The sequence below is a fragment of the Prunus persica genome, chromosome G3, assembly GCF_000346465.2.
Source record: "Prunus persica cultivar Lovell chromosome G3, Prunus_persica_NCBIv2, whole genome shotgun sequence".
Taxonomy (NCBI): Eukaryota; Viridiplantae; Streptophyta; class Magnoliopsida; order Rosales; family Rosaceae; genus Prunus; species Prunus persica.
In genome coordinates this window covers 10,501,589-10,514,730 of record NC_034011.1, presented here as the reverse complement: position 1 = coordinate 10,514,730, position 13,142 = coordinate 10,501,589, and the positions used below count along the sequence as shown (strand labels likewise).

Sequence of the window (13,142 nt, the reverse complement as noted above, 5' to 3'; positions counted from 1 at the left end):
CATGAAATGTGTTTCTCATTCATGGCCGTATGTCTTATTGGTTCATCATACATTTGGGCTTCTCCTTTTTCTTTTTGGGGCATCAAAGTATTATTTCATGTCATTAAGAGACACCATTAGACTGAGAGGTACTGCGCACCATTTTTATTTCTTAAAGATTACGAAGAAGAAGGAATCATGCAAACTTAGATAATATATGCATATACACACCAAAAGAGGTAAAATATATTGAGGGTTTATTTCATGAAATTCGCATGCACTTAACGTGCAATTAAAAGAGTGATGCTTTTTTTCAGGGGTAAACTTCAATAAGAGACCTGAGGCCCAATGTATGTGTAATCTTATAGAGAGAGAATCCAACAGTCAAAAAGAGCTTTTCCCACTCTGCTTCACTACGCTCTTTGCCATTAAGGTTAACCATCATCAACATATCCCACATGAGCTGAGTTTCAATTGATTTCTTATCCATCTTCTTATTATCTGGAGACACATTTATTTCCAGGATGATAACCTTTCCTCCTTCATTTTTGCTCAGAATTGCTTCTTTACTCTTCTTCAATATCTTCACGCTTTCCTCATCACTCCAATCATGCAGAATCCACTGATCATTGATGCCATGCATTAATTAATGGTTAATTACTTTAAAGTAAGACTTGAATTTATATTCACAACCACATCAGTGCATAGATTTAGTGTATGGTACCTGCTAATATACTTTGTACATGCACCGATTGACATGTCATCGTTACTAATTCATTTATGAATAGTAAGGTTTGTTAAGATTTCAGAGGGACGGACCCACAGACCACTAGAAACATCGATATTACCCCCAAATTAACCACCAACATAGTCCAAGCTGGTGTGGGGTTTATATAAAAGGGCATATGTTATACATTTTGAAAGCCAAGCAAAACAAGGACAAGTTTAGAAAATTCGGCAAAGGCAAGGGTGAGATGTGTTTACTACAACAAGGTAATAATTAATTAGGAAATTAAGGAATAATAAAAATGAGAGAAATAATTGAGTTTTATAATTACCTTGAGGAAAATTGCATTTGCTGGGGGTATCTTGTCGAACATGTCTCCTCCAACAAAATCCAAATTGTGAGTCCCTTGCAAGTTTGCGACAACATGTGGTTGGTCAAGGACAGTGCAATTAATGTTCGGGAAGGCCTTCGCAATGGCCTTGGCCATGTTTCCTGTGCCACCTCCAACATCAACCAAGGAATTCAAACCCTCAAAAACTCCTTCACACTCTTCAACCACTGCCCTTGCTATCAGCTGAGAGTCAGCCTCCATTGCTTCATTAAACAAGCTACCAAACTTTGGTTGCTGAGCAGCCAAACCCCAAAAAGGCCTTCCATGTGCCATCTCAAATGGGGAAGCTGGATGATCATGATTTCCATGATTGTTCATCTGGCACCAAGTGCTTGCTAAAATATGAAAATTATGAGAGAATATTTGTTTGTGGGAATTTTCTGTGTATTCTTCTCCTTGTAGGAGGTCATATTTATAATACAACGAAACCTGAATGGGCAAGTAAATAATAAATTCCTAAATATATTTACAGTAGGAAATCAGGAATTAAAGTAAATCAATTACAATTATAATAGGAATTCTTGGTGTGTAAGGAAAGTAAGTCAATATCCACAAGTCACGCCAACACTCCCCCTCACGTTGGTGCATCAATGTCGCCAATGCCCAACTGATCCAGTGAATTGTGGAATGCTTTACTGGAAATCGCCTTTGTCAAAATATCCGCCAATTGATCCTCGGATTTCACAAAAGGAAACTGAAACACTTTAGCCTCAAGCTTCTGTTTGATGAAGTGTCGATCCACCTCAACATGTTTAGTACGATCATGCTGAACCGGATTCTGTGTAATGGCTATAGTAGCCTTGTTGTCACAAAAGAGATTCATTGTGGATGTAGGTTTATACCCGAGTTCAATAAGCAACTTTCTTAACCAAAGAAGTTCACAAATCCCTTTAGTCATGCCTCTGAACTCTGCTTCTGCACTGGATAAAGCTACTACATTCTGTTTCTTGCTCCTCCATGTCACCAAATTACCTCCCACGAATGTGAAGTAACCCGATGTGGATTTTCTATCTGTTACATTACCTGCCCAATCTGCATCTGAATAACCATCAATATTTAGATGACCATGCTTTGAGAACATAAGTCCTTTTCCAGATGCAGACTTCAAATATCTAAGTATCCGAAGAACTGCATTCATGTGGTCTTCACTTGGAGAGTGCATAAATTGACTGACAACGCTCACCGCATAAGCAATGTCTGGTCGAGTATGTGACAAATAGATCAATCTTCCCACTAACCTTTGGTATCTTTCTTTGTTAGTTGGAACTTGATCCGGATATTCTCCAAGATGATGATTCTGAACAATAGGAGTGTCCGCAGGTTTACAATCTAGCATTCCTGTGTCTGTCAACAAGTCTAAGACATATTTCCATTGAGAGAGAAATATGCCTTGCTGCGATCGAGCCACCTCAATTCCCAAGAAATACTTGAGTCCACCTAGATCCTTCATCTCAAACTCCGTAGCCAGATAGTCTTGTAGCTGTGATATTTCCTGTTTATCATTCCCAGTAATAATCATATCATCAACATAGATTATTAATGCTGTTACCTTCCCTTTTTGATGTTTCAAGAACAGAGTATGATCTGAGTTGCACTGTTTGAAACCATTGTTCTTCATTGCCATGGTGAACCGTCCAAACCATGCACGTGGTGACTGTTTCAATCCATACAATGCTTTTCGTAACCTGCAAACTGTTCTAGTCTGAGTAGTATTATATCCAGGAGGAATGTCCATGTACACCTCCTCCGTGAGTTCGCCATGTAGAAAAGCATTCTTTACATCAAACTGGTGTAGTGGCCAATCCAAATTAGCTGCAAGGGACAATAAGACTCTGACGGTGTTTAACTTTGCAACTGGTGCAAAAGTTTCTTCATAGTCTATACCATAGGTCTGTGTGTACCCTTTTGCCACAAGTCTTGCCTTGTATCGCTCGATAGATCCATCTGCATTGTGTTTTATAGTAAACACCCATCTACATCCGATAGTCTTTTTTCTTCGTGGAATAGTCTCCAATGTCCAAGTCTGATTTTTCTCAAGAGCTTTCATCTCCTCTTTTATAGCTTGGACCCACTTAGGATCTTTCAATGCTTCAGAGACCTTGGTTGGAATATGGATAGCAGACAACTGATGCACAAAAGCCTTGAGTGGTTCAGACAGCTTCTCAGTGGATACATGATTTGCAATTGCTTGGATGTCTTGCCAATATCCGGTGAATAACGGTTTGGTGGCTTCCCACGATTTTGCCTGAAAGGTAATTGATATCCAATAGTTTTATCATCTAAATGCACAAGTCTAGTAGGAGTAGTTACCTCAAGGATATTCTCAGGAGATTGGTCTGTTGGTACTGTTGAGTTAGAAGGGGGGTCTTCATCTTGTTGTTCTGTATTGTCTGTAGGTGTGGGACTCGGATCAGAAATATCTTCGCATGGATCAGGTGGGTTAGGCAATTGATCGCTATGAATAGGCGATTGGTCACTTTTCAACAGAGAGTAATCTCGTGCTCCAGACTCGGGATGATCAATCATTTCTGTACATAGGAGAATTTCTTTGTTTTTCAAGTTGCTCCAATTCTGTTCTTCACTTTGTATCTCCCCCTGAAGCGCAGAATTGGATGATGGGTCATGGAAGAACAGCTCAGATTCCAGAAAAGTCACATCCAAAGTGACATAGGTTCGTTGGGTAGGAGGGTGATAATAGCGGTAACCTTTCTGATGAGTGGCATAACCCACAAAAACACAACGAAGCGCACAGGGATCAAGTTTGCTACGTTGATTTTTGTGGAGATGAACGAAAGCCACACATCCAAAGATTCGGGGTGTGAGTACCAAAACAGAGGGCAGAGGTCTGTGTTGCGCAAGCACCTGTAAAGGAGTTTTAAAGGTCAATACACCAGAAGGCATGCGGTTGATCAGGTGAACTGCAGTGACAATAGCATCATCCCAGTGATGGCGAGGAACATGAGCGCCAATCAGAAGTGCTCGGGCGGTTTCAAGAAGATGTCGATTCTTTCGTTCAGCAACACCATTTTGTTGCGGTGTCTGAGGACAAGTCGTCTCATGGATAATTCCATGTTGTTGGAAGTAAGTCTGAAAGTCATGATTGACAAATTCTCCACCATTGTCTGAGCGAAGAATCTGGATTTGAGCATTAAATTGAGTTTTCATCTGTTTGTGGAAGGACTGAAAACAGGAAAACACTTCGTTTTTATTCTTCAGCAAATAAAGCCATGTCATCCGTGTACAATCATCGATGAATGTGACAAACCATCGAACACCAGAAGGAGCAGTGATAGGTGAAGGTCCCCAGACATCAGAGTGAATTAATGTAAATGGAGTAGTACACTTGTTTGTACTCAACGGGTAGGGCACACGGTGACTCTTGGCCAAAATACAAGTATCACATGTGAAGTCGGAGTCTTTAAAACCTGAGAATAAATCTGGTATAAGATGCTTCATATAACTAAAAGACGGATGTCCCAATCGACGATGCCACAACCAGATTTGCTTTCGTTTGCTATCAAAGGGATGTGTCACACTGTTAGCCACGCCGGGACTGAAGTAATCGACATAATATAGCCCCCCTCTCTTAGTACCACGACCAAGAATCTCCTTAGTGTGAATATCCTGAAGCAAACAAAAACTCGGGTAAATGAGTACACAACAATTCAATTGTTCAGTAAGCTGACTAACTGACAACAATTTAGTGGATAAAGATGGAACAAGTAAAGTATTAGACAGTGTGAGAGAGGATGAGAGTGCAACAGTGCCAGCCCCTGTCACAGGATAAGTAACACCATTGGCATTTGCAATACAGGTTCGTCGAGGTTGTGTAGTATGCAGAAAATCATCAGGATCAAACGTCATATGATCAGTTGCACCAGAATCAATTATCCAGCTCTTGGAATCAATCTTATCGGAAGTATGGAATCCATAACCAGGACCATTACGGGTCATATTGCATTGTCCTCGATCTGTAAGAGTAGCCCACCAATCAGGGTAGCCATGCGATGTAAAACAAGTCTCACAAGTGTGTCTCGGATCACCACAATATGCGCAATTGGGTCCATGTGTCGGGGTCGTTAGTCTAGAAGTCATAATCTGTGCAGCGGAAGAAGTATAGGATACAGGTTGAGTAGGAATTTGGATCGGAATCTGAGCCTGAGTCGGGGCCGGAGTCGGAGTCAAAATCGGGATCGGGGTCTGAATCATAGATAAATTCGAGGTTGGGGTCATCATCGGAGTGGGGGTCGGGGTCGTCTTCGGAGTCGGAGTCAGGGTCGTCGTCGTCATAGTCGGGGTCGGGGTCGGGGTCGTCAAAAGAGGATCCTGATTCTGGATCGAGGTCTGAATCATAGACAAATTCGGGGTTAGGGTCATCATCGGAGTGCGGGTCTGGGTCGTCTTCGGAGTCGGGGTCGGGGTCGTCGTCGTCATAGTCGGGGTCAGGGTTGGGGTCGTTAAAAGAGGATCCTGATTCTAGATCGGGTTCGGGGTCAAAGTCTGCATCTGTAGGGGCGGAGCCATCTGGGCACTCAACTCAACGATGGTTGGTTGAGAATGAGAGAAGGAGTCGGTGGTGCTACCTCCATGAGGGTTGAAAAAATCATCAACCCTCATAGCGGCGGCGGGGTTTTGAAACTAGAGTCAGCAATTCCAAGATCGCCGCTCTGATACCATGCTAAAATATGAAAATTATGAGAGAATATTTGTTTGTGGGAATTTTCTGTGTATTCTTCTCCTTGTAGGAGGTCATATTTATAATACAATGAAACCTGAATGGGCAAGTAAATAATAAATTCCTAAATATATTTACAGTAGGAAATCAGGAATTAAAGTAAATCAATTACAATTATAATAGGAATTCTTGGTGTGTAAGGAAAGTAAGTCAATATCCACAAGTCACGCCAACAGTGCCCATTAGATGAAATGGATCTGTCACTACTGGATCAAGAATCATAAGTAAAAATTGTGTGGTGCTTAATGGAGCTTCCTTGAGGAGAAGCCTGGAAGCTGGTGTTAGGCTATACACCACAGCAGTTTTTTCCTCCGCTTCATCATCAAGATCCTGATGAACAATATTCTCATTGTTGATATTATTGTTTGGAAGAAGTGGTAGCTGAACTTGCTGGTCTTGTGCAAAGAAATTGGAATGGACGAGGATTCGCATGAGGCATGCGATGAAATAAGCCTTCGAAGGGTGGACATTGAGGCCGGAAATGAGATTGGAAAGGGATATAGGTTGGCCATGGTTGTGAATCACATCTGGGATGCCTAATTGAACTGCACACTTTAATGACATAGAGTTTATGAACTGGAAGATATGATTCCACACATGAGCTTGAGCTTGAAGAAGCTCAGGGCTAGTAGCACTTACTTTATCATTATTCAAAGTCATTTATCTAAGTGTGTATGTTTATATGTGTAGCTAAAAACCACGGATGGCTCTTATTTTAAGTCTTATATAGTCGTTGCCGACCCGACACTATCGGCATCCCATTATTTAAGTAAATAATACTAGAAGGGGCTCTTATTTTATGTTTATATGCTAATATGCTATGCATGTGTAGAAGGAAGTTACTGTAGATTGAACTTTGAAGTGGGAGAGAGAAATTGACAAAGTGAAGTTTCATTTAATTATTATGTAGGGTTAATCGTTTTATTAGTCCCTGAATTTAGACTTGATTTGCATTTGAGTATCTTAATTTCCAAAATGGTTCTCGTGATCCTTTTTAGTTTCATTAGGACAAACGGTCCTGCTGTCAATTCTGTTAACTTTTCTGTTAAGTGCAGGGGCAAAATGGTACTTTTGTATTAAGATTGATTAAAATATGATTAAAAAAATTAAAAAAACAAAAAAATTAAAATTAAACTGTATTAGTTTGAAGATATGATTTTTTATTCATTTTTTTAGTTTTAATATAAAAATATCATTTTTCCCCTGGATTTAACAGAAAAAGTTAACAAAATTGATAATAAGACCATTTGTCAAAACGAAACTAAAGTTAAAGGACAACGGAAACCATTTTGGAAATTGAGGTACTCAAATGCAAATCGAATCAAAATTCAGAGACTAATAAAACGATTAACTCTATTATGCCTGATCTCTTGGACTACAGGGGTCCAAGAGATTTGTGGTCACTCACCGTTGGATGTAAATTCAACGGTTCACTTACTCTTGCACTCCTTTTAATAAACTTTTTTGAACCATTGGATTAATATCCAACGGTGAGTGACCACAATATCTTGGACTCCTATGGTCCAAGAAATCGGGACTGTATGTATATGTAATATTATATATATATAATATGTTTTCCTCCTTCAATAGTAATTATATTCTCTCCTCTATCCATCTTCTTTCTCAAATTTGAAAGCACGAAGAACTCTAAATATAAAAACAAACAAATGATAATAAATAATAGAAAAGCACAGATGGCAGCTACGGATAGAGATTTGAAGACAGGCCCTTCGTAGTCCACTCATGTAGCATTCATAAGGGCAGAGCCAAAAGATGTTTCGTCCAGAAAAGAAAGTCATCCAAACATATAGTATAAAGCGTAGGAATTATAAAATTCAGACAAGACTGCATAATCATGTAATTTTTGTAAAGAAGAATAAGTAAAGAAGAATAGGTGAAGCCCACATAGCCAACTAACACCCACCAAATCTAACCACACACCCACCAAACCAAACCACTATCCAATTGATTGAAGAATATTAATGATGTTGTTGATTGAAGAATATTAATGATGTTGTCTACCAATTATATTGTGAGGTGAACAACCAATGTCTTAGGCCTATAAATAGATACCTCCATCAAGAGAAGTTTACACATAGAGAATAGGAAGAGAAGGAAGAAAGAGGGTGAGTGAGTTGAGAGGAAAGAGAGCAAGAAAGAAATTCTCCAAGAGAGAAAATTGAGTGAGCCATACATATTGTAAACACTAAATTTGTAGCCATATTATTTCATATAGTGAAAAGTTACTGCTGCTGCTCTCCGAGGACGTAGGCATAGCCGAACCTCGTTAAATGCTGTGTCTCATCTACTTTACGTGCAGCTCAATATTCGCACATATCCCAGTTCATTTTATAACACGTTATCAGCACGAGAAGCTCTCAGGTATAATTTTTGTGCTGCACTATTATCTATACTACTAACTATTATGTTGATGTAAGGAAGAAAAGTAGTGGAGGAGTTGTGGTCTGCTAGTGAGATATACAAGCAAACCAACTGGAACGATAAGCTCCCTGCCTCTCACCTTTTCTATTATTTTATTATTTCTCCACACAATTTAATACTCATACTAACATCCAAAGGTAGTGAAGTTTGCAGATGAAAAGAAGAAAAGCCAACATGATGTGTCTAGCTTTCCACTAATATATCAGTATAATAATATTATATTATTTGATTGTGGTGTTGATATGAACCCACAAATAATTGTCTTTACTTTTATTTAAATGTATGGAGCAGAATTAGTGCCCATACAAGCACGTTTACTTTATCGCAAATTTACTTTTACTTAAAGTATGATGTGGAATTAACCCTCATACTTTATGAAATTACTTTACTGTACATTATTTACTGTATGGTGTAGGTTTATTACCCATACAACATTATCTATTTAAAAGGGTAGTGCGGGTTTATCGTCCACGCCTTTACTTTTATTTAAATGTATGGAGCAGAATTAGTGCCCATACAAGCACGTTTACTTTATCGCAAATTTACTTTTACTTAAAGTATGATGTGGAATTAACCCTCATACTTTATGAATTTACTTTACCGCACATTTAATTTTATTTATGGTATGGTGCGGGATTAACGTCCATACAGCAAGATATTTAATTTATGAATTTACTTTACCGCACATTTAATTTTATTTAAGGTATGGTGCGGGATTAGCGTCCATACAGCAAACTATTTAACTTATGAATTTACTTTACCGCACATTTAATTTTATTTAAGGTATGGTGCGGAATTAACGTCCATACAGCAAGCAATTTAATTTATGAATTTATTTTACCGCACATTTACATTTATTTAAAGTATGGTGCGGGTTTATCGTCCATACCAGTAATTTATTTACCAACAATTTATTTTATGGATTAATTGTTCTGTATGATGAGTTTTTACAGTATGCAGATCAGGACCGGAAGTTCCTTGATCCTCATCATACAATTACATCAGGACTTGAAGATCCTTGATGATGATATTGATATGAGAGCTGGCAGTCTCTCCGGTACTATACTTGTAAACAAGAGATCGGACGTGAAGATCCTTGATCCTTGACATGTAAATAAGGACCTAGAGTTCCTTGATGATGTAACAGTACCGTATTGGTTAAAAGTGCCGTACACATGAATAATAACTGTACTGGCAAGTGTACTGCACACATGAATAGATATGTATTCATGACTTGATGAATAGTACTATACACATGAATAGTGACGTATGCATAAATATTAAACATTTTGGGTAAACCGTCACTATATACAAAAAGGGAACCTGCAGTTCCTTAAACTCATGGATGAACGATTAAATGAGATGCCAGAAGTTCCTCAAAATATGGACAATTATGTAAGGACTTGAAGTCCCGAAATATGTACAGAAAATTGTAAAAATGTCCATACCATGAGAATATGTGATTTTGGCCCGAAGTTCAAAATCTAAGGGGATTGAATATCCATACCATGAGAATATGTGATTTTGGCCTGAAGTTCAAAATCTAAAAGTATTGAGAACCTAAAGTTCCAACAGTTAAATGGAAAATCCTTGAGGTATTATTGCAAATTGTGGTACACCACATATTTCTTTGGCATAAGAGAATGATGAACTTAATAAAGTTCGATTATGTTATAATCGACACCTCAAGGAAGAAATATATTTTGTGAATTCCGGTTGTTAAGAATACACCGCGAAATGGATAATATCAGTATAAACCTCAAATAATGAATTGAGCCTCCCCACATATTTTGTTATATTTGGGCCGGAAGCCCATGGATCTAAATATATGAGAGATCCTGAACTTGAAGTTGTGGGTATATAGTAGTTAATGCTCTTCACTACTATATTGTGATATTAGCGTGGCTTTTACCCAATCCATATTTCATGTCCATTTGAAAAGGGCGAATAAATTCTGAGTTTGTGTTTAGCCCAGGCCAAAAGTTCCGGGCTCCCATACGTTGAAGTATGAAATTTGGGAGAGTCGATGTGGTTATTTGAACCGATAAGGCATAAGGTTCCAAACCGTCATTTTGAAAAGACATAAAAACCACAGGTGCAAGTTTAAGAACGTGCGCAATTATTATAACAGGAAAGGAGCATATAACAGATAAATTTTTTCCACCTGCAATGAAGGTGCAGGCCCTGTAAAATCTATAAAATTACATTATGTTCTGGAAGCCTCTGAAGGAAGAGGACGGCGCCTCTTAAGCTTAGCCATGAGCCTCTCGTGGTCTCCCAAAATTCTTTCATTGGAGACCTGCAGCATGTCTAGCCTTCTCAGTGTATCAACAGAGTACGACCTCACCAGTTTCAACAAGGCATTATTCTCTCCTTTAAGTTTCTCAACCTCCTATTGAGACTCATGAAGCATTCTTTGGAGAGACGAATTTTCAGTTGTTAACCTCTCAACCTCGTTTGCTCTGGCACGCAAACGATCAGCCATGTTAGAAACAGAAGCAGCACTCTGAATGCTAAAAGCCATTAAGTCATCAATAGCCTCTTCCTCAGATCTCCCTGTCAACAACATTTCATCCATTGGAATAATGAAATTCCTAGCTACTATGACAGCAGTAGCATCATTCATCATCACAGAATCATTAACTGTGAGATGACGATTTTGGGATACAAAGGATGGACACCAAACTTTGGCATCATTGGTAGTTGTGGGAGCATCATTTAAATTGAAATAATTTGGGCAGGAAGAAGAGGAAGCCATTTTAAGAAGGTTTCGAAGAAAGTCTTACAAAACTAAAGTTTCAGAAAATAAAGGAAGTTGAGTTGAAACGCAGTTGTTCCAATCAAGTTTTGCCAAGGTAATATCTATAGACGAAAATGTGGCAACATTTCCAGGATCCCAATATCTTCTCGAATCCCCATATTATCTTTTTTTCTTTCCCAGAGTCCAAAACTTCACGTGGCCTCTAATAATGCCTGTCGGCACTTTCGGCGTTTTCAAGTATTATTTTCGTCAAAGCCGATCTTGCTTTACGGATTTCACGGAGCTACTTTTTCAAAAGTATCCCGAGAATCTCGCAATTTTCCTATGGTTAATTTGAAATTCACCGGTTCTACCTATTCATTGTATTTGTGTATAAATGTGTTACTAACGAAATTTTCTTTGCAGAAGAAATCCAGTTTAGTCCATACCTAGTGATGCGATATCTACTTGTTTTTCTTATCAATGAGCACTCAATATGCCCGAGAAGCAAGACTATCTCTGATCATCCATTCAGGAAGCGAGACTATCCCTGATCACGTTTCCGCTGTATTAGGGAACTGTGAAGGCGACCTTATGCTCTAATCTCCTGAGGTCCTTCTAGACTAGGAGAAATGAGAGCTTGTTGTTTGCTCCCACCAGCTTCCTTCCTTGATTGCTTACCTTACCTTGCAATCAATATCACAATTTTTGTATCTTTTCTTTCTTTTTATAACTCTCTGTTCATAAGGGATTTTATTTCTTTAGAACGAACATCCGAAGAAAGAATCCATACGGTGATCCTAACTCTGAGGGTTATTTATTTATTTTTGACAGAGAGAAGAATTGTGACTTTTGCTCTTGCAGGATATAACTAGATCATCAAGCGTTACTGGGCCGATACAAGCTTGAATGATACTTGAGAAAAGTTTCTCCCACCTAAGGATGTAAGCAATACTTGCGTTATTTTGTGCTTATATACTTATTTGATATTTTATCTTGAAAGGTAACCAAATGGGGAGATAAGTCCATTCCAAAAGAATGGCTTGTATGCATCCATGAATTATTAACGCAAATTTTACAAATTGCAAGTTGGATACATTGATAATACACTGCACAGATTAAAGTCTGGGTATAGCAGTGATCAATATGATGCACGCCTGTTGCGTAGCAAATGATGTGGATTGAAGTCCCGAAAGGACAATCCTTTGACATGTCAATATTGAGATTGTGCATGCCTAATGCGTAACAAATTGTATGGGTTAAAGTCCCAGAAATTAATTGACATGTATGTATTAATCTGTGGCATGCCTGCAGCATGACAGATATATGGGTTCTAAATGTTCCAACTCCCTGAATAGAGATTATCCACGCCCTACTGTAAAATAACGCTCCATTGGAGGTTATAATCCACATTCTCACATAATAAAAGCCCCATGAAGTGGCTTGGGTACCCAAAAGCAAAGAAATGCTTATAATTGATGCATGCGCACGCAAATGAGAATGGTGGGATCATGAATTGATGCATGACAATTTTTGGTTTTGGAGTAGCTACTCAAATCATCAATGGGCTGTGTTGATTGGAACCACGTTCAATTATTAAATGTCGACAATATCATTAGCCAAAATGGAATGAGGCAATTCCATTATAGATGAGAATGAACGTGAAAGAACAAACCCACAGTACGAACCCCAAAAGATGTTAATATTGAAAGTTATACTTGGGTGTTCGGAATAGAAGGGAATATACCTACTTTGTATGACACAATATTTTTGGCATAAATAAGGAACGTTGGATTTTCTCCATATTTATAGATTCAATTGTGCCCCTTTATTGCACATTTACGGAGACCAACATATTATCTTTAAGGGGTATTAAATGCACAGAGCATATTGTCAGAAGCGATTCCCTAAAGATGTATAAATAGCTGGATTAAAGCTATATAATGTGTCATAAAGTTTAATCCTTTTAAACAAAATCCGTTGAGAGGATTGAAATTACATAAAGCAAGTCCCTAAAGGACATGTGCTTGAAGCGCAAAATCTGTACTCAATATTAATATGCATAAATTGCCTCAGTGAGTACATTGATTATATTGTATTTGCAAAGCTTCTGAAGAGTTCATGAAAT

At 38.4% G+C, this 13,142-nt stretch overlaps 1 protein-coding gene across 1 annotated transcript; it reads right to left on the bottom strand.

Annotated features, from left to right (window-relative positions):
- On the bottom strand, positions 287-6,492 carry LOC109948250 (trans-resveratrol di-O-methyltransferase-like). The gene is made up of 3 exons (XM_020560660.1): positions 5,994-6,492; positions 1,038-1,432; positions 287-601 (listed from the first exon to the last, which is right to left on the bottom strand). Exons 1-3 carry the CDS (start codon positions 6,490-6,492, stop codon positions 293-295), a joined length of 1,203 nt encoding a protein of 400 aa, XP_020416249.1. The 3' UTR covers positions 287-292.